The sequence below is a fragment of the Odocoileus virginianus genome, chromosome 23, assembly GCF_023699985.2.
Source record: "Odocoileus virginianus isolate 20LAN1187 ecotype Illinois chromosome 23, Ovbor_1.2, whole genome shotgun sequence".
NCBI classification, from domain to species: domain Eukaryota; kingdom Metazoa; phylum Chordata; class Mammalia; order Artiodactyla; family Cervidae; genus Odocoileus; species Odocoileus virginianus.
This window is the reverse complement of record NC_069696.1, coordinates 39,208,326-39,232,968: the sequence shown is the minus strand read 5'-3', so window position 1 is coordinate 39,232,968 and position 24,643 is coordinate 39,208,326. Positions and strand designations below refer to the sequence as shown.

At 49.6% G+C, this 24,643-nt stretch overlaps 1 protein-coding gene and 1 long non-coding RNA gene across 5 annotated transcripts in view; one reads left to right on the top strand and one right to left on the bottom strand.

Annotated features, from left to right (window-relative positions):
- The window catches only part of LOC139030628 (uncharacterized), a 50,608-nt gene extending 41,020 nt beyond the window's left edge, over positions 1 to 9,588 (top strand). Inside the window, exon 3 of the long non-coding RNA XR_011483020.1 lies at positions 9,505 to 9,588. This is a non-coding gene — a long non-coding RNA (uncharacterized lncRNA). The remainder of the gene's footprint in view (positions 1 to 9,504) is intronic.
- IFT27 (intraflagellar transport 27) lies at positions 1,995 to 24,418 on the bottom strand. 4 transcript variants are annotated; one of them, XM_020891939.2, is made up of 7 exons: positions 23,981 to 24,418; positions 16,902 to 16,981; positions 16,490 to 16,549; positions 13,426 to 13,485; positions 9,584 to 9,701; positions 8,563 to 8,672; positions 1,995 to 2,213 (listed from the first exon to the last, which is right to left on the bottom strand). In XM_020891939.2, the coding sequence occupies exons 1-7, from the start codon at positions 24,012 to 24,014 to the stop codon at positions 2,118 to 2,120; spliced, it is 558 nt and encodes a 185-aa protein (XP_020747598.1). In that variant the 5' UTR covers positions 24,015 to 24,418; the 3' UTR covers positions 1,995 to 2,117. The 4 variants fall into 4 exon arrangements, with proteins under 4 accessions (XP_020747598.1, XP_020747597.1, XP_070310050.1 ...); XM_020891938.2 differs by having other exon boundaries at positions 1,995 to 2,216; positions 23,981 to 24,417; XM_070453950.1 differs by lacking the exon at positions 1,995 to 2,213 and adding an exon at positions 3,254 to 5,874.
- Positions 24,419 to 24,643: the final 225 nt, after the last annotated feature.

Sequence of the window (24,643 nt, the reverse complement as noted above, 5' to 3'; positions counted from 1 at the left end):
CTTCCCAGGAGGGGTCAGTCCTGCCAGCGGAACAGGAGCCCCCTGCCAGCGTCTTTGGTGGTGGGGGGAGCCAGAGCTCCTCTCCTGCAGTGGCCCTTTGCCTTTGGAGTCCCACTCTCCATGTGGATCCCTACATGAGCCCTGGGGACCCCTGAGCAGTGGAGGTGGGGCACTGGTTTCCCTTGCTGGCTGGCAGGCTTCTCCCCCTCTCCCCAGTCCCCCTGGAGGGAGCCCGCACAAGTCTAGAGGATGTGCCAAACTCCCCCTAGGACGCCTTCAACAGCCCATCGCTGCAGCTGGCACCAGGCTTCTGCAGCTCTGCAAGTGTGCAGCTGGGGAGCAAGATGTCAGCTTCCTCTTGTGGGCAGCATCCTGTCTGGATTTAGGATTCTCCTGGGGAGATCTCCTTTGCCTAGTTCTGGGGGAGGGCGCTGGAGAGGGAGTGGTCCCCATTCACCAACACCATCCACTCTCACCACCTCCTCCTCTAAATGACTCGAGGTTCTAATGTAAACAGGAAAGAACAAGGAGCTGAGGGGCTGGAGTGGCTCCTGGCAGCAGGGCCAGTTCTGCCACCTCCAGGACACCCCTGAGGAAGCTGCCTGGCCCAAGACTTCCGTGACCTCTTTTGGAAGTGGGTTTCTTAGCATCTTTGGCCACAGCTGTGGGTCCCGGTAATGTATTTTGGAGCAACTGGAAATGCCCCCTCCAAGTTTCCTTGGTTGTTTACTGTAGATCTTCCCATCCTTGGAACACGGGCCAAGAGACTAACAGTTTGAAATGACCAGTGCCTAGAGAAATGTCTGGCACGTTGCACCCCTACCCTCTGAAAGGATGACTTGGTGGGAGGACACCAAATTTGAGTGGTAGCTACAGTGCGTTTGTGTTGAGGTGACGGGAAGGGAGGGGCCTGAGGTGGTGGGCACTGTGTCCGACACCCTTCACGTGCTATTCTGAAATGACCTTCAGCGGCAGCCTAGCCACTACTGCCTCCTGCTCCCGGTCAAGCTCAGGCGGACTCAGGAGAAGGCGGTCGCTGTGGGCCGGGCTCTGGAGTCCGTGATCCTGACTTCAGTTCCTCATTCGTAAAAGTGGGAAAAAGACTCTGCGTTGTGAATATTAAATTAGCTAGTATGTGTAACATGCTCAGCTCATGTAGAGACATGGCAGGTCATAAACAGGAATGAGAGTAATTTCCATTCTCATCTCTATCCCTGGGACTGACCCAGGTCTGTTTACCCTCAAAGCCACTGCTTGGACATCTCCACTCCCACCCAGTGGGGGACTGAAGGAGGGCTATGACCTTCTGGGGCGCTGGAGCAGAAAGAAGCCGAGACTCCGGGGTGAGGGTTGACAGTCGGAGGTGGGCTGCGATGCCAGACCTCGGCCTGCGGCCCTGATGTAAGAGGCACTGAGGAATTTCCGTGGGTCTTTAATCAGGGGAGTGAAATGATGAAAGTGGTGTTTTAGGAAGATTAATCTGGCAGCAGAGACAGGATGGAAAACAGTCAAGCTCAGTGTAAAGAATTACGACTGCTGCCCGGCTCGCTGAGAGGCGGGGTCATTAAAGGAAAGTGGCCTCGTTCTTGGCTCCCTGGGTGCTCAGGGTTCCTGGCAGCTGGGAGGGGGCTGGGTCTTTATCAAGGAGAGGCACCCAGGGCAGCCGGCAGAGGGCCCTATTTTGCCAGGGACAGTAGTCATCACCAGGGAGCTCTGGCATCTGGAAAGCAGGCAGACAGACAGCAAAGCTGAGTCTGTTAGAACGAGGAGAGCGCCATCAGCCTGCTGGCCAGGCAGCAACTTCCAAGCTGAGCATTTCGACTGCGGCAAATTGTGGGTGGGCTCTTGTTGGGGGGTGTCCTCCGGGGAAGGCAGGATGCCCACTGTCCCAAAGGCCAGCTGCCACCACTGGAGCCGCCAGGGCTACTCTGGGAGCAGTGGCCAAAGTGTAAAATGGCTCCAGGGCTGCCCGGGCCAAGAACAGAATGAGCTGCTGCTTCTCCATTTTCTCATTTTATTTAAAGCTGTCACGATAGACCGGAAGTGCCAGGCAGCTCCATCTTCTCCCATGTTCCGAGGAGACAGAGCCCACGGCCGGGCTCCATGGCGGGGAACGGTCACACCAGCGCCTGGAAAACCTCCAGCTTCTCCCGATACAGGTGGTGAAACTGCCTGGCCAGGTAGTGGAAGGGGGCGTCGTAGTTTTCCGCCTCCTTCTGAAGAGACAAGGTGAAGAAGGGTGGGCTGGCTTTAGGACCGTCGCAGACAGCTGGCATTCCCAATTCCTCCCTCCTGTCGGGTCCTCCGACCTCTGACCAACCTCTTCTTCCCAGCACTCGGGGCTGCTACTACCGCTCCGTCCGTTTTACAAGAAGGCAACTGAGACGCAGAGATTAACATCAATTGCCGAAAGCTACACTCTTGCCCGTGATGGAGCTGGGTCTGAACCTAGACCTGTTCCCACAAAGCCTGTACTTTTAGCCACTCTCATTGTGTGACAGGACATCAAAATGAGACTCATTCTTGCTTAGTTTTGCCTGAGGTCCCAGAGGTCAAAGCAAAACAACAGATGGCAGGCTCTGGAGGGAGGACCAGGCTGGATGGAGGTGGGGGCGGGGTGTGCTGTGGTATTTCCCCCAGGATGGATGTGGGCGCTTCTCTTCTCCCTCACCCTGAGGTCAGTGGGAGGGTCCCAAGAGAAGCCTACAGCCCAGGGGCTCAGGAAGGTGCTGGACCCAGGCTTGGGAAGCACTGAGGTGAGGGTGGGGCTGGCTGTTTGGATGGCTGAGCAAGACAGGAAAGAACACAGACGGCCTGCACTACCTCCTCCTGGGGTTGCAGCCATGCTTCCCTGGACCAGCAGAGGGCCCTGCAGGGGCCCAGTGTGAAGTGGTCCTAAAGGGACCCCGCGGGGACAGCCCCCAGGAGGGTGATGGGTTCCAACACCAATGGATGGCCCGGAACCGAGGTTGCAGGAAGGGTGAGCAGCTGTCACCTGAGGCGGAAGCTGCAGGTGAGAAGCCCCCTGTGGGGGTAGGGAGGGCATCTCAGACACCTGGCAAGTCCAGAGGGGCCAGAACAGGTCTGGCAAAGCAGGCTGGAGGGGAAGGACAGGTGTAGAAACACAGACGCAGGAGCCCTGTCCTGCTTCCGACATCAGGCTCAGGGGGCGGAGCTGACTTTAAATCAAGAATTTTGACAGTCACTCAGGACTGGCCATTTTTATAACTGAAACAATGAATAATTTTGTGACTAAAGGTGCCCAAAGGATTTTTTATTATCTGAGAGATTAAAGTTCTGCAACTTGCCCTAGATTTTCTCCATCTCGTGGGACGAACTGGCCCTATAGGGTGAGCATGACAAGCTCTGGGGGAGAAAATGATACTCTCTCCACTTAGCTATCCTTTGTCATTCTCTATGTGTGTGCCCATGGGTATTTGAAAAAAATTTTTTTAAAGAAATAAGTTGGCAGAAGAAAGCACCCACTACTTTTAAGACAGTAGCTCAAACTATGAATGCACAAGTACTTGTTTTCAGCAATCCTTGCCTGCTGGCAAACGTGCAGCCTTGAGAAGAGACAATGAAATAGTCCCACTAAAACGGAAAGATTTCCAAACCAAAGGATGTAACGAGGTCATCAAGCTCAGTGCCTCTGTTTTACAGACAGTGGTCTGGGGTCCCAGGAGTGCAGTGGCCCAGCTGGCTTAGGCAGAGCCCAGTCTAGAGTTCAGAGGCCCCAAGTATGAGAAGAGCAGCCTTTCCACTCTGCCAGACAGGGTGACAGAAACAAGTATGTGAAACCAGATCCTGTAGAGAAAGTTACTGGACTTTCCAGGAAGGCAAGTCCCAAGGCAGAGGAGGCAAGTCACCAACAGAAGAACCAGAGGTGTCAGTGTGGAGAGGTGGCTGAGCAATGAGAGGACAGCTGGCGGCCCAGACAAGTATCTGTACAAAGTTGGCAACTACCAAGGACTGGAAGGCTGTCACTCCCCAGTAAGACATAAGAGGAATAACTCAGTTGTATCTGCAAGGGGCTTTGGGTGTACAGAGTATAACATCCTAGGCAATGTCAAACAGCAAAACATTACCTCGGTTGAAAGTGTAGTTAAGTGTTGAATGGGAAGAGAATGAGGCCGGCAAAGCACATGCTTGAGGATTTCTAAATGAACCTGAAAGCTCTTAAAAGCTAGATCTTAGGGAAAACGCAACATAAAAAGTAGGGAATTCAATGGAGGCAAGCCTCTTTATACACATGGAGTGCTCCTGAAGTAGCAGATGTAAACGGAACATTTTCCAAATGCACTAGGAGGGCTTGCCAATGACAGGAGTCCTTTTGTTAGATGACAAATCATAGTCTCGTGGACATCTCTGGACACCTGTAGAGTAGGTCTGCTTTGCATGAAGAATCCTTAGAGCAGGGTCAGACTAGTACTTAATCTGACCTAGAATTCTCCCCCTAGAGACTCCCAAAGTGGGCTCTGTGGGAGGCCAGAGCCCCTTCTTGAAGGTTATCGAGCTGGGCAGGGCTGTGTTCTAGTTCTGGTTCTACTGCTTGTTAACTGGGTGACCAGGGAAAGCTTCACAGTCTTTCTGAGTCTGTCATCAGTGAGATAAAGAGAGCAGTAGGACTGTAGGAAGCCTAAATAGATAATGTGTGCAAAACACCTGGCACACAGTAGGTGCTCAACAAACATCAGTTCCCTTCCTCTCTTCCTTCTGCAAGAGGAGCCATCCCTATGGATCTTTCTTGAACTTGCTTTTATTTAGTATTGTCCAACTGTTCTTAGAGCAGTAAACAATGCATTACAAATTTTTAACTTCTGCTTAAAGAAATGCTTTAAATTTTTTTGGTGTGAAAATGCCAAATATTGAGGGGTGTCAGGAAGTCAAAGAGGAACCACAAAGGACCCCAAATAGTCAAACCAATCCTGAGAAAGAACAAAGTTGGAGGCATCATAGTTCCTGTTCAAACCATACTGCAAAGCTACAATAGTCAAAACAATATGACACTAACATTAAAAACACATACAAAGAGCAATGGAACAGAACTGAGAGCCTGGGTATAACCATATACAGATATGGTCATCTAATATTTGACAGAGGAGTCAAGAATACTCAAAGGGGAAAAGACAGTCCCTTCAGTAAACAGTGCTGGGAAAACCAGATATTCACATGCAAAGGGATGAAACTAGAACCCTAACTGACACCACTCACAGAAATTAACTGAAAGTGAATTAAAGACATGAACTTAAGACATGAAATCATAAAATTCCTAGAAGAAAACATTGGGGAAAAGATCCTTGACACTGGCTTTGGCAGTGATTTTATGAATATGACACCAAAAGCATAAGCAACAAAGGCACAAATCAGTAAGTGGGACTACAGCAAACTAACAAGCATTTGCACAGCCAAGGAAACCATCAGCAAAATGAAAAGGCAACCTGTAGAATGAAAGAACATATTTGCAAGCCACACATCAGATAAAGGGTTAACATCCAAAACACATAAGGAATTTGTACAACTCAATAGCAAAAACATAAATACTATGATGAAAAAAAAGGGCAAAGGATCAATAATGGATATTTTTCCAAAGAAGGTATTCAAAGGACCAACAAGTAAACGAAAAGGCACTCAACATTATTAACCTTTGGGGAAATGCAGATTAACCATATTATGTCACCTCGCACCCGTGAAGATGGCCATCATCAAAAAGACAAGAGATAACAAGTGTTGGTGATGGTGTGCAGAAATGGGAAGCCGTGTGCACAGCTGGTGGGTATGAAAACTGCTGCAGCCAGTGTGGAAAACAGGATGGAGGTTCCTCAAAAATTAAAAATAGAGTAGCCGTATGATTCAGCAATCCCACCTCTGAGTCTGTAACCAAGGAAATGAAATCACTATCTGGGAGAGATTTCTTCATCCATGACAACAGTCACAACATAGAAACAACATTAAGTGTACACTGATGAGTGGATAAAGGCGATGTGGTCCACACACAGAGGAATACTACTTAGCCACAAAAAGGACATTCTGCCATTTGTGACAACATGGGTGAATCCTGAGGCTATTATGCTAAGTGAGATAAGCCAGACAAGAAAGACAAATATTGCTATGCTGTCACTCATAAGTGGAATGGAACAAAAGAAACAGAGCAGACTGGTGGTTGCCCAGGGCAATGAGGGTGGAGGCAGGAGAAAGGGGTGAAGGTGGCCACAGGGTACAAAGCCTCCAGTTTTAAAATGAGTATGTTGTGAAGATGGAATTACAAAGAAAAAAAGAAAATCAAACAGCAGTAACTAACACAACATTTTAAAGCAAATACACTCCAATAAAAAAGACAAAACCAAACAAAACAAATGGCCAGGTAAGACAACTGTGGTTGCACTCAGTGAGAAGAGAGGAGGAGATGGGCTTCGCTGTCTCAAACGGCATTTGGTTGTATTTCCTTTTTAATTACAGCTTTCTTAACCGAGCTGCTGGTGGTGCTTCTGTTGGCATCAGCTCAGGGGGGACTAGTTAGCCTGCAGTTAATTTCAAGTACTGAACTACAGCCTCCCCAGACATCATTTATACCCGCCCATTTCAATCGTGTAGAGGCAAACACCTGACCAGAGTTTAAATGTCCAGCCCAGTGGCCTCTGGTGATGAAAGTTGGGAGTGAAGGTTAATTTCTGAGTTCTATCAAGAATTCCAGAGAACGTGGGATATTGGGGTGAGGAGGCAATTTCATGAATGCGAATGGAGGAGGAGGGAAAATCAAATATTGTTTGCTGTGGGTGGAAGAGTTACTGCTTTGCTCAAAGGCGTGCTGCGTACAACATGGGCAACCCGCTATACAGTAAAAGCTCACTAACTGGAACTTCATTAATGTAGCATTTGTGATTATTGGACCAGAGGCAAAACTGACATTTACCTCTGTTCAATCTAGGAATACAAAGATTTAGTAATAATAGTATAAATGAGATTACTGGGGGGAATATTTATACTTAAAAAAAGCTAATATTGACAGAGCATTTACTATGCCCCAGATTTTGTGCTGAGTGTTTTTATATTCACCATCTGACTTAATTCTCATATTTATTACTTAACGAGGAATATATTTTTTCATCCCTATTTAATAGGTGAGGAACCTGAGGCACAAACAGGTTAAATAACACTCACAGGGCCCACAGAGAGGGCTGCTATTTACCATCAGAGGACAGAGTACCCGACTTTACTTGCTACACTTTTCCTAAGGAAAGCATGCTGCTTTGGGGGTGTTTAAAAAGTTCACATCCAGGGACTTCCCTGGTGACCCAGTGGCTAAGACTCTAGCTTGCAATGCAGGGGATGCAGTTTCTAACCCTGGTTGGGGATCTAAGATCCCATATGCCATGGGGCAACTAAACTTGCACCCTGCAACTACTGAACCTGCATGCCGCAACTAGAGAGTCTATATGCAATGGAAGATCCTGCATGACAATGCAACAAAGACCCCCATGTGCCGCAACTAAGACCCGATGTAGCTAAATAAAAAAAAAAACAGTTCACCTCAATATAGGAATTGAACAGCAGCATCTAGTTTTGTAGATGCAACAAGAGTGCCTGTAACTTAAGTGGAGTTTGAGCAGAAAACGACCTCAGGGCTATTTATTAAGTAGCCCACTGACTCTCTGCGAGAACCAAAGAATCAGGGCCAAGGGCCACAGGGCCGGGAGTGAGGTCCAAGTGACCACTAGGGATGTTTCAGGCTGTGCCAGGCGTGGCGAGTCTCCCCAGCAGCCCCAGGAAGGGGTTGGCCCCTGGCCCCTGCTGGCTCTGAAGTGGATGTTTCTGGGTGGCTCCTGCGGGGGGCAGTGTTCACTTGATTCCCTGCCACCATCGCACAAGCGAGCATCCAACTGGTGTAGCCTGGGTCACATGCCTGCACCCCGGCTGCAGGGAGGCTGGGAACTCAGAACTCCCCACACAGGAGGGGCTTCACGTGACACTGAGAACACGCCAAAATCATGATATCGTGTACTGAAAGTGCTGGGAACAAACCACTCTGTCCCGCCTCCTGAGGGCTCCTGTGGCCTGGAGTCACTCTGGGGCTGCAGCACAGTGGCGACTGGGAGCAGTGAGGGGAACCAGAAGTCGGGGGTCCCAGTCCTGGTGCAAGCCTTTATGAGGCACGTGACCTTGGGCCAGTCATATCACCCCATCAGGAAGTGGGAAGTGTGGGCCAGCTCCTGGATCAGGGGACTGATTCTAAGGGCCTATACAATAATGTGCCAACAACGCCATAACCATGCCTCCTGCAGACGTCCAACAGTACTGTGACTGAACACCACACGCTGGTATTCCTTACTAACTGGGATCCAGCTTTTCCCAGGGCTGGCTGGCTGATCCGCTTCATTGTAACACACGAGTGACTCTTGCTATATTGAGACAAGATCTCAGGCGAAGGACGTAACATCAGCTCCAAATCAGGCTCCGCGTATGGTGGGGTAACAACTCAATGCATGCAAAGTCACGTGAAAAAACTGCTTCCAGCCAAGGCCCCGCTGCAGACTGGGCTATGGCGCAGGCAGCGGTACTTACCACGGATGTTTCAAAACATTCCAGGCCTTGGCCTAGTGCCCACGCCTGGGCCTGGGCCACATCCACCACTCGCCTGCCAGCCAGGTCTGTCTTGTTCCCCACCAGCACACCTACTCGAAAGAAACAATCAGAGCATTGCATTATAACCGTGGCTGTCTGGGAGGACAGCTGGAGAGAAAAAACAGCAAGCAGCCTACTTTTGAGGGGTGTGAAACATCACCTGAGAGAGGCTGTCTGACCCCAGGTGGTGAGCACCAGCAGACTTTACGCTGGGCCCCAGGGGTCGAAGCAGAGTGGGTGGCACGCCCTTCCACCGGCAGTTTTTGTTCAGCCCCTTTTCTAGACCTTGAAGGTACCTGCCTGCCTTGTCTCTTTAAGGCTCCAAGTGCTGTGAAGGCGAGGGCCAAACCGATGTGAGCATTTGCGATCATTCCGAGCACATGGACCAAACTTTCAAAACGGTCATTAATACTAATATGAGGGCTGGGCTTGAAGTCAGGGATGCAGAGGTAATTTAGTTCTGTTGCCAGCTGTATCCGCTGCAGCTAATTTTTGAGCCTGGCTCTGGGGATCGCTTTCCCTGGTCTCTAATGAGGAGAATTTGTTGATCTCACATAGGGATGAGAAATAAACTGATGGAGAGCATTCAGAAGTGACAGCGGGCCTTGCATGTTTCCTGGTGGCCCACATACAGGAGAAAATGAGGGTCGTTTCCCTGGGGTGAACCTTCCAGAAACAACTTGCATTCATATCCCAACACTTTCCCCCTTAGTATCTTTGAGTTGCCCTACAACCCTGCCAGATGGGCATCACCAGGTCCATTTTACAGACTCAGAGGTATGGCAACACACCGAGGCTGCCAGGGCTCCGAAGCGGCAGAGCCAGGGTACAGTCCCAGATGCCACACTCAAAGCCCAGAGCATCTTGTTTTTGCACCCACAGGTACCTCTGCAGTGACCTGTGCCTTTGAACTCGAAGGACAGAGGAGCTGCTGGAAACCCTGGATGCCTGCAGCTCTTACCTGGGAGGGTGGCTCCTGGAATCTGCGACCGAGCCTTCTCCAGCCACTTGCTGCAGTTGGTGAAGGACTGCTCATTGGTCACGTCGTAGACAAGACACAAGACATTGGGACTCTCCCACTAGGCAAGGGGGACAGGATGCGAACACGTCACTGACAGCGAAAGTGACTTCTAGGCGGGGAGGCGATTTGGCCTTCTAAGGGAATGGACACGTGGGTGGAGGGAAATGAAAAATCCTAAAGGGAAGATGAGTCAGAAAACTGAGCCACACCCATGGACGAAAACAATTCAGCCACAGGAATGAATGGGAAGGCCTAGGCACAGTGACCATGATGGCGAGAGCTCGAGTCCATGCCAGGCTCTCTGCTGAGCATTTTCTGTGCGTCACTGTGAAACCTCCCAAGTCTGCAGGGCTGGTTTGAAGATCCCTACCATGTAGCTGAAGGTACTGAGTTCACAGTGGGTAACTGACTTGCCCAGATCACATGGGATTCAAACACCAGGGTGGAGCTGATGCCTTTCTCTACCCAGAGACGCTTTGTCTGCCCCAGTTCTCATTCTGCTACTTGTTCTCATTGAGAGCCCACTCTTATGCAAGTTGATATGCTCTTCTGCTCTGCAGGCCTGAAAACGCATCTTTCTTTTTCATTAGCCAGTCACTGGAAGCTGGTTTGCTTACATCTTCTTAATAAGGGTCGGCTTTTTAAAATGCAAAGGGTACGTTCTGCTTCTCCAGCAGTGTGTCAGCCCTAATCCAAACCAGATCGGCCACTGGACAGGGTTCACAGTCCCAATTAAGAACCAAGGCTAAGCTCTCAGGAGTTGGCACCTTCAGGGGCTACTCAGAGTCCTGGGCCACCCTGCTGCCTGGCACAGGCTGTGGGGCTGCACTGATACTCGTCTTGGTCTCTGGGGACACCCATTCTGCACAATTAGACCCTGGTTTATTTCTAGGGTGTTATCACCTCCCAGGGTGTGAGGAAGAAGCCTTTTCCTTTTAGCTGTCCTTGGAAGGTCAGCCTGGAATGGGCTCTGCAGGCCTCCAGGATGGGAGGAACTTAGACTAAATTGATGATGCCCTTACACCTTCACTCCACAGACTAACTTAAGAACTCTAGCTGAAGCCACACTGACCACTTCTGTGCGCATGCAGGAGAGACCTTCTTCCTCCAGGCCTCAGTGAGCAGACCCAGGATGGGCAGCAGGTGGCCCTGACTTCCCCAGACACATCATCCCCTCTGCTGGGCAGCACCGGCCATTATATAGGCACGTGGTGAAACACCAAGAACTGATGCATGAGGCCAGCCCTGTGTGAAATTACCATCACTACATCTATTCCTCCCAGACAAAAAAAAAGGAGAAAAAAAAGGGAAAAAAAAAGGAGGGGGGCAGCAAACAATTTCTATTAAAATGTAGCTGTTCTTGGAAAGGCAGGGGCTCTGGAGATCTCGAACCTTCTAATTATTTCACTGGCCCAGATTACCTTGGAAGATACAGCAAACTGGATCCTAAGAGGAAGGCTGGGCCGACTGGAGGAGCTTGGGCAGCAGGGGCAGGTCCCAGAGCAAACCTAGATGGGGCAGGCTTGCAAATATGGGCACAATAAAGGACAGAAATGGTATGGACCTAACAGAAGCAGAAGATATTAAGAAGAGGTGGCCAGAATACACAGAAGATCCATACAAAAAAGATCTTCACAACCTAGATAATCATGATGGTGTGATCACCAACCTAGAGCCAGACATCCTGGAATGCAAAGTCAAGTGGGCCTTAGGAAGTATCACTTTGAACAAAGCTAGTGGAGGTGATGGAGTTCCAGTTGAGCTATTTCAAATCCTAAAAGAAGATGCTGTGAAAGTGCTGCACTCAATATGCCAGCAAATTTGGAAAACTCAGCAGTGGCCACAGAACTGGAAAAGGTCAGTTTTCATTCCAATCCCAAAGAAAGGCAATGCCAAAGAATGCTCAAACTATCACACAGTTGCACTCATCTCACATGCTAGTAAAGTAATGCTCAAAATTCTCCAAGTGACGGTTCAACAGTAGATGAACCATGAACTTCCAGATGTTCAAGCTGGGTTTAGAAAAGGCAGAGAAATCAGAGATCAAATTGCCAGCATCCACTGGATCATTGAAAAAGCAAGAGAGTTCCAGAAAAATATCTACTTCTGTTTTATTGACTATGCCAAAGCCTTTGACTGTGTGGACCACAAAAAACTGTGGAAAATTCTTAAAGAGATGGGAATACCAGACCACCTTACCTGCCTCCTGAGAAATCTGTATGAAGGTCAGGATGCAACAGTTAGAACTGGACATGGAACAACAGACTGGTTCCAAATAGCGAAAGGAGTACGTCAAGGCTGTATATTGTCACCCTGCTTATTTAACTTCTATGCAGAGTACATCATGAGAAACACTGGGCTGGATGAAGCACAAGGTGGAATCAAGATTGCTGGGAGAAATATCAGTAACCTCAGATAGGCAGATGACACCACCCTTATGGCAGAAAGTGAAGAAAAACTAAAGAGCCTCTTGATGAAAATGAAAGAGGAGAGGGAAAAAGTTGGCTTAAAATTCAACATTCAGAAAATGAAGATCATGGCATCTGTTCCCATCACTTCATGGCAAATAGACAGGGAAACAATGGAAACAGTTACAGACTTTATTTTTCTGGACTCTAAAATCACTGCAGATGGTGACTACAGCCATGAAATTAAAAGATGCTTGCTCCTTGGAAGAAAAGTTATGACCAACCTAGACAGCATATTAAAAAGCAGAGACATTACTTTGCCAACCAAGTTCTGTCTAGTCAAATCTATGGTTTTTCCAGTGGTCATGTATGGCCGTGAGAGTTGGACTATAAAGAAAGCTGAGCGCTGAAGAATTGATGCTTTTGAACTGTGGTGTTGGAGAAGACTGTTGAGAGTCCCTTGGACTGCAAGGAGATCCAACCAGTCAATCCTAAAGGAAACCATTCCTGAATATTCATTGGAAGGACTGATGCTGAAGCTCCAATACTTTGGCGACCTGACGCGAAGAACTGACTCACTAGAAGACCCTGATGCTGGGAACGATTGAAGGCAGGAGGAGAAGGGGACAACAGAGGATGAGATGGCTGGATGGCAACACCGACTCAATGGACAAGAGTTTGGGTAAACTCTGGGAGTTGGTGATGGACAGGGAGGCCTGGAGTGCTGCAGTCCATGGGGTTGCAGAGTCCGACATGACTGAGTGACTGAACTGAACTGAACTGGAAAGTGAGCCGCGCTCTGGGACCTTGAGAGCACCCTCTAGTGGGGAAGGAAATCTTTGCTCCAGACCTAGGAAGTGGCATGCGTGCTAAGCTGCTTCAGTCGGGTCTGACTCTGTGACCCCACGGACTGTATCCCGCCAGGCTCCTCTGTCCATGGGATTCTCCAGGCAAGAATACTGGAGTGGGTTGCTGTGCCCTCCTCCAGGGGATCTTCCCCAGCCAGGGATTGAACCTGTGTCTCTTAAGTCTCCTGCACTGGCAGGCAGGCTCTTTACCACTAGTGCAGGAGGAGGACTGAAAAAAACACCCCGAGGAGAGGGTTGCCTAAGAGAAGAGAGTCACCAGAGTCGGGGGCTACTCTGGCACATTGGGAGCCCAGCTGGTCCAGAGTTGGGGGGAGGGGCAATCACAAATCACATGCAAAAGCTGCTCCTACCTGTCAAGGGGTCACAAGCCCCAAGGCTGGGAGGAATGTCCTTAAAGAATGTTGCCATGGTCACCCCTCCTGCCAGCTGGAGTGCAGTGGGCATTGTTAAGGGGCAAACCTTTGGAGGGAGGTGGAGGCTAGAAAAAAGACTGAATGCTACTTGCCAATTTATCCAACATTTCAGAAAACAGCTCTTTGCCGGCCGAGTCAAAAATGAAGAGTTCCTGGAATCAGAAAGGCAGGTCTCAGAAAGTTGAGAAAACCCCTGGCTGCACACCCAGAGAGGACTCCCGCTCGCCCTCAGGGTGATCCACATGTGCACACGTGCACATACATTTATCTCTTGCCCCGGGCAGGCAGACGACGATGGCAAGAGGAACGAACTCAGGTACAACTGTTTCCCACCCCAAGCAGCCCCTTCTGGGTGGCGTCTCACCTCTTCTAACCCCGAGTGCAAAAATACCAGGAACAAGCTGACTCCCCACCTGGCAGAACAGAATGCTAAACAGGCTGACAAGTGCTCTGGTTTCCAAAAGGTCATTCTGCACTTTGTTAACCAAATTGATTTTCAAATCTTGAAAAACGATCCTGTTTAAAGGAGGTCACGGAGGAGGCCTGGGGAAGGCATTTAAAGTAGGACAGTCTGTCAGGGTTCTGGACAGCTGAGGCTTGATGCTGGCAGAGGGCTCAGGATGACCCTTCCTGCCCGTGTCTCAACCTTCGTCGGCCCAGGTGAGAGCCCCTCCCCGTTGCTGCTATTCCAGGAAGTCTCCCCCAGTGCCCTGTGATTTCCCACTGGCTCTGGTGACCAGCACACGCTGTCTGAAGGTCAGCATCATCCTCTGCTTTGCACATTGGCGATGGCTGTGTTCATCTTATCCCTTCTCACTGCATCCCGGGTACTTAAAATTGCTTTTTGCTCATGGACTGCTTTGACAATCTGGCAATTCTTAAACCTTCTTTCCAGGAAAGTACATGCAAACGTTGTTTGGTTGCTAAGTCGTGTCTGACTCTTCTGTGACCCCATGGACTGTAGCCCGCCAGGCTCCTCTGTCCACGGGATTCCCCAGGCAAGAATACTGGAGGGGGTTGCCATTTCCTTCTCCAGGGGATCTTTCTGACCCAGGAATCTCCTGCCTTGGCAGGCTGATTCTTTACCACTGAGCCATGAGGGAAGCCCACAGGCAAACGTTAACAGCTTGGAATTCAATTTCAAGGGTTGAGCTTTTGCACAGAGAGATGCGGGTTAGGAACCTTGGTACTCAGGAAGTTCTGAGGGTGAGGTCCAGAGTCCAGTCTTCCTCACTTCCTCTTCTTTTTCTCTATAGATTTTATTAATTGAATATAGACTTCTATCTATTTATTAATAACATAATATATGGCAGCCCAAGTCACCAAATACTGTTACAAAATATCCCCTCACTTTTGCTAACTGAAAATCAGGATATTGCTTTATTCTTTTCTTCAAATCATTACAAAACTATGGTGTGGTAGAGACAGTCATATAATTAGGTCCTGGTTGTTGTTAACTCAATGGACCTGAGTTTGAGCAAACTCTGGGAGATAGTGAAGGACAGGGAAGCCTGGCATGCTGCAGTCCACGGGGTTGCAAAGAGTCAGACAGGACTGAGTGACTGAACAACAATTAACTGTTTCAGGAGGGAACATGACCATGGCAATGTCACAGCTGAAATATGTACACCTGAGTTCCTAGCCTTCTTTTCTTTTGGCAGTTGTTAGCCTCACCTCCCTTTCTTCGTCCCTTCCCTACAGGGCTTCCCATGTTCCCCTCATTCTGTTCCGAAATGCTCAGACAAGTCTAGACCAAGTCCTGGCACTACTAGGTAGCTAGTCAGATGTGAGCAAATGCTGCTCCTGCTCCATCCTGGACAGGGTCCTCTTTCCTTACCCGCTCCCCCCCGACACTGGTGATCAGAGTATGCCGAGAGATCCTTCTTCTCCTAGTCCTTGACCACCTCTCCTAGTCAAGAACCACTGCTAACTTTCCAGGCTTATCAAAATCAAGCAAGATAAAACCTCCAGCACAGGTTGGCACAGGCACACCAAGACCTAAATGGTGACTCAAAGTAACCAGGGGTTCATTATGCTGTATTGGTAATAAATTAGCACTGCACTTTCTGCCTGCCCCCGTCCCCCTCCCTCCCCCCCCAACTGTGGGTTACACTTGGGTGCTTATGGGTAAGCCGCCTGTGCACAAGGAGAAAAATTCTAGAACCTAAAGCTGTCAATCAACTTGTCAGTCAGACGATGCAGGGCACAGGGAGGGATCACCGCTCTAAAGACCCCAACCACACCCCACTGTGGGGCTGCTTCTGATTTCCAAACAACCTGTTCTTTCTCAAGAGGATACTCCTGTTTTGCTTAATAAACTGTTGCTACTTAAAACTGTTCTATGCCAAAGACAAATATCATATAATATTGCTTAAATGTGGAATATAAAAAATGGGTACAAATGAACTTATCCTCAAAACAGAAATCAAGTTACAGACACAGAAAACAAACTTATGGCTACCAGGAGGCAAACAGAGAGAGGGATAAATTGGAAGATAGGAATTGACACATATACCCCACTATATATAAAATAGATAACTAATAAGGACCTACTGTATAGCACAGAGAACTCTATTCAATAGTCTGTAATGGCCCACTGGGAAAATAATCTGAAAGTATATAATATATAACACACACACACACACACACACACACACACACACACACACACACATGGGGGCTTTCCTGGTGGCTCAGATGGTAAAGAATCTGCCTGCAATGCAAGAGACCTGGGTATGATCCCTGGGTTGGGAAGATCCCTTGGAGAAGGGTATGGCAATCCACTCCAGTATTCTTGCCTGAAAAATTCCAACGACAGAGGGGCCTGGAGGGCTACAGTCAATGGGGTCGCAAAGACTTGGACACAACTGAGCAACTACTGAGAGAGAGAGATATATATATACACACGTATATCGGATTCACTTTGTTGTACACCTGAAACTAACACAACTTCACCAACTACATCCAACTAAAAAAAATATAGCTGCCCTATGTCTCTCGACTGAAGTCATTCCCCCAGAAGGCAAGAGCTAGGAAATCGCTGTTCCCCAGGGACAGCGCTGCCTGTCTCCCGAGGAGGAGGACAGTGGCCACGGAATCCTCAGGCAGAGCTGGGGCAGCACGGAGCTCCCTCGGGGCAGCAAGGCGACCACTCACCACACTGTCCCCCGTGTCAGGGACTGGCACTGTCTTCACCACCAGATCCACCCCTGTCGTCTGTGGAGGAAAAGGAGGAAAATGTACATCAGGGGGCCCCCAGGGGTGTGTTGTCAGGAAGAGCACCCCACCCTGGGAGGCATGTCCCCGGCTCCGGTGTCTGTTCTGGGCTCACTTCTTGTGCAGAAGTCAGAGGACCTAGTCTCGTCCAACCCCCAGCCCATGAGCGGGCTGTATGTGGTGACCAGCTGACCACAGGCATGTCTGCTCCATACGGCTCCGAACCCTGTGGCTTGTGGCCATTCGTCAGGCCTCTGAGGGCCTCTTAAGGATAATGGGAAAGTCACTCCCTTAGGGTTATCTGATCACTTCTCTTTAGGCCTCTGCCAGGCCTATGACATTCACATCTCACCAGGGTGTAGTTCTTCTGGAAATGGGCCCCGTCGCTGCGGAAGAGCTGCACCAGGGCGGTCTTGCCCACGGTGGGGTCTCCTGCGAGGTCAGAGTAGAAGAAAAACACTGCTTTCACGCTAATCTGACTCAAGGATCTCCCACTCCAGAAAGAGTCTAGAAACTGAAAAACTTCAATGAGTTCTCAGAGAAAATGTGCCTGATTCTCATGGGAAATTGTCCTGGGGTTGCTGGCAGGGCAATGGGTCCATGAGACCCATTTTCCAAACCAGCCTCATTTCTTCCGGACTAATCCTTTCATCTACAAAAACTGACCCAGAAGGTAACAGAGTGGAAGGAGGGCTTCTGAGCACTGGAAACAGAACCGAGACTCTTTCACTGAAACACACCTGATGGGGAAAACCTGTTCCTTACAAACTTGAACTTACTTTGAAGTCTTGAAGGTAAAAAGCTTCCCAGGTGGCGCTAGTAGTAAAGAACCCACCTGCCAATACAGGAGATGTACGAGACATGGGTTCAATCCCTGGCTCAGGAAGATTCCCTGGAGGAGGGCATGACGACCCTCTCCAGCATTCTAGCCTGGAGAATCACATGGACAGAGGGGCCTCGTGAGCTACAGTACAAAGGGTCACAAAGAGTTGGACACAATTGAAGTGACTTAACACACTTGAAGGCAAGGAGGTATGACCAGGCACAGACCTATGGGTTCAGGTGACTAACTGAACCACTTTGAGCTTAGAGCACTCATCCTTAGAATCCTGCATAATTACTGGGGGGCAGAGGGGGTGAGAGTTAGGTGGGACCATATTTATGACAAAGAGTCAGGGACCACATGTGCCACCTGAAACCCATTTCCAAAGGACATTTCCCACCTCCACCTCCTGGTACCCATTTGCAACCACTGTGGACCCATCTTCCCAGGGCCTCTCCTCCAAGTCTACTGGCAACAGCCACTGGTTCCTCTAAGTCCGTCTTATACCTTCCAGGTCCATCTTCTCAGCTTTCTTTTGTCAGTGGACAGCCCCATAAATTGGTACCTCCAAACTAAAAGTTCATGTCACATTTTCAAGTCTGAGACCTGGACCTTTCACAAGGCAGCAGGGGCAATTTGTTCTGGAGTTCCTCCCAGGCCCCCAGGGGTGCTGGAGACTCTCAGGGCTCATCCTTCATTCCCCTGCGCCCTCCCAACATCCCCACCGGTGGCTCTACGTGGCCTCCTTTGATACCACGCTGCTTTCATTTGCAAGATCTTTTCCACCTTGAGCTTCACACTGACTCTCCCTCCATCACCCAGCACCTTGGCGGAACACCTGTCTCCTGCTTTCTCACCCCTTTGATCCTCAGCAAAATCACCATCCTTCTTAGTTGCATCCTTTGATGTCATCTCCTCACCTTAACCCACATCATGGGTGGCTCAGCGTTCCTTTTACTTGACTCCTTGATAGCCTGCTGCTCTGTTAACTTTTCAGTTTTGACTTTTGTCACCTCATGTGAGACAATTACTTGACTACTCGTGACATTTCATTTCACGTCAACTTCTCTGGGTCTGAGTGAGCTAGTCAGGTCTTGCTTTTCTATCTGCTACCACTTCTTAGAAGGGAACAAACAAGGGTTGAGCTTCCATTATGGACCCATTCATACAGTCTCATTCACTCCTTCCCAAGCCCTTTACTTGACAAATGAACATACTGAAACTCAGAGTGCTAAGTATTCTGCCTAGGATTCCAGGAGCACACTCTTTCCGCCAGTCCACCCCTCTCCTAGAGCTCAGGGACTCTTCTGACCCATTTCTAAACTGTCCCTGTGGGTCCTCATCCCTACAGCCTTTCAGGGGATGACTGTATCCACCCTCCCGACTTCAATTTTGCATCTGCATCCAGTTGGAAATTGGTTCCTCCCGCTTGTGAAATTCCCCACAGATTTGTTCTGGTTAATTTCATGTATCTTGCTTCTGACTGTCAGTCAGAGTTCCCCATACCTCTGGAAAACCTCTGGTGTTGGCTAAGGAAGGATCTGAGCATGTGCAGTAAGGGGAGGCAGCCGATAAACACGTTTGCAGAGCAACAAGATGACAAGTGCAAGTTCAAATAATGCAAGCTGAGAACCAAGGTGTCTTGAGGGCGCGGGGAGGAGAGAAGCTGATGAGGGCTTTCATCAGCAGGGAGGACTTCCCTGGAAGAGGCTGAGCCCAGGGGTGATGGCAGGGACAGGGGACGACGGGTGCACTGCTTGATGGAGAGGGTGCCATCTGCAAGGTCACCTGTGACCTCATAATTGCCAAGTTCAGTGGTTTCCCCCCCAGTCCTCATGCTCTTCAACATCTCTGAAAGATGTCAGCTTGAAGGAGCACCCCTCCTTCCACGGCCCTCTGGCCCTGGTGACCCTGCACTGGCCTGGTCCTCCCACTGCTCCTCCCCCTCTCCGCCAAGTGGACCTTCCTGTGCATCCATCCTGGGTCCCCATCCACTCTGTCCCACTTACTCTTGCTACGTTTGCTGTCACTTCACGTGCCACAATCCATCTCCCAAGCTTTGCATTTCCAACAGCCTGTGGGTGTCTCCACTGCAATGCAGGGCCTTCACCCAATCTCAAGTGTGTCCACAGCCACGCTGGGGCCAGAGCAGTCCTGCCCACCTGTCTCATTTGTTCTGGTCACCATTCACTGTCACTGTCCCCAGACTTCACCCACAGTCACCTCTGAAGTCTCCACCTCCTTCCTCCCATGCCCAGGCGGCCGTCTCTCTATTCCTTACATCCTTCGCTGGGTCTCCAGCTCGAATTTCCTTTGTTGTAAGGGCTGACACTGCCCTAAGTTACCTTGAATGTCAACTGGGTCTCCTGTCTCAGCCACAAACTCACCCATCATGCTCTGCCTTGTGATGCTGGGGCTGGGGCTCCACACACACATTTCTCCGTCTCCCAGGGGCTTCCTGTCAGGCTGGGCCAATGTGAGTTCAAGAACTCTTACAATGTGGAAGGCTGGTGGGGGGGAGGAAGAGGGACTTGCTCCTTCTCCGTTGCTTGCAGTTTCTCTTAGCAGTCTCCTAGCGATGGCCTTCACCCCAGCAGCAGAGGTCGGCTGCTGCCTCCAACTGTGTTTGTGGTTCTGCACTTCTGGGCCAGCCTGAATACAGCCCGTCAGAGACACTAGCATTGGTGGGTAGGGTCCCCTTCTCAGAGATCTGCAGCTCAATTCCGAGGGCCCTTCTGAGCTTCGGGGTTCTGATACCCAGCCATCTTTCCTCTGTTCCTGCAGCCCTGGGGTAAGGCTCCTTCTTGCAGCTCCTCTCTGTGCTGCCTCACTGTTCCCATTTGTCTTCCCAGCCCTCCAGTACATATTTAGTGAACATCCCATGCTAAATCCTCACTATCTAGATACTGAGCTTTTTGCCTGGACCCTACCTCATGTAGCACTCAGTACTAGCAGTGATCTTAAGACATAGCACCTCAGGATGGCCTGGAATTGGTTTAGTGGTGTCTTGCCCTAAACACTGGGCCTGAGCTCCCGGCTAGGGGGCAGTGGGTCTTAGTGATCTGTGGCAAGGGCTGACATCACACACTGGGTATCACTCCAGCTGGGAAGTGTTCCCTCCTTGGAAATCTGGATCCTAGCTCGAGGGTGGGGGAGGTTCTTCTTCAAGCTTCTGACAACCCTGATCTCTACCTACTCTTTCAGTGTCATGACAATGTTGTCTCCTGGGTTTTTCAGTTCTCTGACACCCGGTGAACCAATTCCATACATTAAAACCTCTCTGCTGAAATGCCTAATGTATCTTCTGTTTTCTTGACTAGGTCTGGACTGCAAAAACTTCCCAGTTGGCCCTATTTCATTTTTGTTTTTTCTTGCTGTTGTTCTTTCACCCTGAGCTCAGCATCGACAGACAGACCTTCATAAAACAGTGGTGCTGTTTTATGTGTGATGTGCTCCCAGAGCCTGTCCAAGGATGCTTTCCACTGTGTACCCTTCTCCACCTTCCAACCCTGTCTCCGGCTATCCCTTACACAAGATCTGGGCTCTACCCTCCTATTCTCTTGCTCCCTGAAAATTCCTCGAAGGAAAACCTCCTTCCAGGTCTCCCTAATACAAATCTTAATCCTGCTCAGTTCTCTGCCAGGCAAAGCTAAAAGAATGTCCTTCTGATGACCAGCCTCTGAAGGTCATCTCTCGCTCTTCTGTCTTTACCTGCCTGGCTACTATGGCTCACTGCTGGTGGCATGAGACTCGTCAGAGCAACCTTCCAGGGAGGCACGATTATCACCCCCATGTCTGTCAAGAGGCATGAAGTACATGGTATTCAGGGCACAGATTCCAGCCCCAAGGCTTATGAGCTGTGTGACCTTGGTTCTGTAATCTCTCTGGGCCTCAGTTGCTACATCTCCAAAATCGGGAATAACAATATCCATCTCAGAGAATCGTTATGAGGATCTAAGGAGTTAACATGTACAGTGCCTGACATATATTAAGTAATATTGAAGTGATCTGGAAGCACATAAAATACAAATAAATGTTAAGGGTTGTTTTCTCTCTTCATCTGAACCAGGACAATTAGCAGCCGTGCCTTGAGGTATTCCTCTGGGAGCTGGCACACAAAGGACGTTCTATTTGAGTTTGCTGCGTTATAAGCGTTTGTGTGCAATCCAGGGCTTCCTTCAGTGCGGGAGTGGGCTGGGTTCATCCTGGGATTCCCAGTGCACCTTGTGTGGTGACTTACACATAATAGGTGCTCAATAAATATGAGGACTGAATGAGCACTTGAACTGAGTTATAAGGACCTTTGGTAGCTAGTTATGTGAGGGAATAGAGGCAGCTTGACCCCATGTAAACAGCTGGTCAGTGCAGGAGGAGGTGCGTGTGGCGGGGGGTGGGGTGGAGAATGAGAATTTGGTGGGTGGTGGAGATGGGCTGGGCATAGTTATCCACTGCACTGAGGTCACTTGGTCCCTGGAAACTGCCAAGATGAGACAGATTTCCTTAAGGCCTCAAAAAGAGGCTACAGATTGAGGGCTAGGTTGGAGTTCAGGAATGACTTGTAAGGCCATGGACGAAACCAGGTAAAACTAGTATCTGAGGGTGTGAGTATAAAGGACAAGGAGTCAAGAATCAAGGCCTGAGCTGGTAGCCTGTGGGGCTAACAACAAGCCCTGGAAATCAGATCACCTGGGTCTAGATACCAGCTCAGCCAAATCCAGCTGTGTGACCCCGGGCAAATGCCCCAACCTCTCTGGGCCTCAGAGAGGCCCCCAACTGTAGAGGAGAATGACGATAATCCTGACCCCACAGAGCTGTTGAGATGACCTATGCTGAGGGTATAGCACAGCACAGGCACAAAAATGATGCTCAGTAAGTTAGCTTCGTGATGGAAGTTGATTTAACAAAGAAATAGGAGAAAGAACAGTCAGAGAGAGAAGCCCATTAAAAAAAATCTAACTTCAGAGAAAAACGTCTCCACTTTATCCACGAGGAGACTGAGGCTCAGAGAAGTGCTTTGTCCAAGAAGACACAGCCAATCTGCGGAATTATTTTTGTGGCACAATACTGCCCCTGCTGGTGCTCTGGAAACTAGACACTGCTTTTGAAGACCATTCATTTCTTTTGCTCCAGCACGATCTGAGTGACTTCGATCAGTCATCTTTCTGTGTGACCCTTTTACTTCCAAACTGGAAAAGTCAATACAAATACCACCCCTTTCAGTCTGAAAGAGAAGAATTAAAAAAAAAGAATCTCCTTTTCCTCTTACTGCTTCTTTCCTGAATTGGTCAGAAACACCTGGAAAGGTCACAGGTTTCAACAGTAACACAAGTTAAGAATTACAGAGGTGAGCAGATCTGGGGGGTGGGAATCCCGGCTAGGACCTTCCTTCACTAGGGCGTGACCTTGGGCCAGAGACTTCATCTCAGTCCTCAGTGAGGTCAGAACAACTCAGCATCTGACCCAGGGCGCCATGCTGTGCTGTGCTTAGTCGCTCAGTCGTGTCCGACTCTTTGCGACCCCATGCACTGTAGCCCGCTAAGCTCCTCTGCCCATGGGAATTCTCCAGGCAAGAATACTGGAGTGGGTTGCTATTCCCTTCTCCAGGGGATCTTCCTGACCCAAGGATTGAACCCAGGTCTCCCACATTGCAGGCGGATTCTTTACCATCTGAGCCACCAGGGAAATCCAAGAATACTGGAGTGGGTAGCCTATCCCTTCTCCAGAGGGCCTTCCCAACTCAGGAATTGAACCAGGGTCTCCTGCATTGCAGGCAGGTTCTTCACCAGCTGAGCTACCAGGAAGCCCTATCCCAGGGTGCTACCTACTGTGAAAGGGTTAAATGAAATACATGTGCCTGGCAATGCAGCAAGGACTCAGGAAAGTACATCTGTGCTCTGAGGTCCCAGGTCCATAATCCAGGCAAATGTTACTTCTCATTTCTAAATGAGCAGTAACACCACAAATGTGCATGCCACATATGCATTCATTCTACAAATGTTTATTGAGTACTTCCTACGTTCCAGATGTATGTTCTGGGTGCTTGGGATGTATCAATCAGCAAAACAGATTCTCACTTTTGGGGGATTCATCATTTATTTCCTCAAGGTTATGGGGCAGTAACCATAACTTTGGGTCTTAAAGACAACATACATGGTATTTTTGCAAACTCTGGTCAACTGGACATTACTGTATCCTATCCCTGTTTTCAGAAGAATGGGGTCAAGGAAAAAAATCCCATAAGTAAAGACCACCTAAGTCACGGATGCCTAACTTTGGAGTACAGCACATGGTTTAGTTGAAGCATTTATGGTGTGCTTAGCCTGATTTTTTTAAAAACCAGTCTGCTCCTCTTGAGTACAGCTCCAATTGGTGACGGTGGTCTCAAAGTATAATAGGGAGGGAAGGAAACCAGCTGCAGCTACAAGTGTGCTCTGGAAGATAATTATCCCATGCCTAATGGAATTTACTGTATCAGTAATTGCATTAACTCGCCTTTGGGAGAGAGAAAGGGAAAGAGGGTAGACAATTTACATGAACAAAAGCTCTCAACAATTTATGAAGTCTCTGAACTCCGGACACTGTATTCGCCCGCAAGTTTTCAGACTCACCTGCCAGGATGCATTTGGCTGCCAGCTTCACCATGGTAACCAACCACCTCCTCGGAGCAGACAAGAGAAGAGCGGCTGCTGGAGGCGTTGGTGGCCCTGCCTGGGAAGGGGAGTAGGGAGAACTGGGGCTCAAGGGGCCAGTGGCCGCGGTGAGGACCGGGACAATGGGGCCTGGACCCTTCGGGCAGCCGGCGGGGCGGTATCTGGCGCTAGGGTGGCGGTGGGGCGCGGAGGAGCGCTGGAAGGCTAAAAGTCTTCAGAAGGCAGCCGGGAAGTTGCCAGGGAGGCGATGCGGCTCCTGAACCCAATCCAGCCCCCGGCAGTGCGGTTCGGGAACAGTGACCCAGAAACCCTCCGGCCCCAGCCCCCAGCCCCACTGTGGCTGTGATCGCGGGGCAACCACCGCCCGCCTGCCCCGCCTCCTTATCGTCCCCCTCCTCGCTGGCCACCGATTGGCTGACATCAAAAACTCCCACCCCCTAGGGCTCACGAAGACCAATGAGAGAAGGGGGAAGAGCTAACAGCCATTTCTCGCCAGATAATTCGTTGTCATAACTGCTCTTCAAGTTTATTGCGCTTGACTAATAGTTGCAGAAGATGTCAATCATTTCCCCCTCCCGCCCCCGTACGGCTTAAAAGTTCAGGCAAAAGCAGCTCCAACCT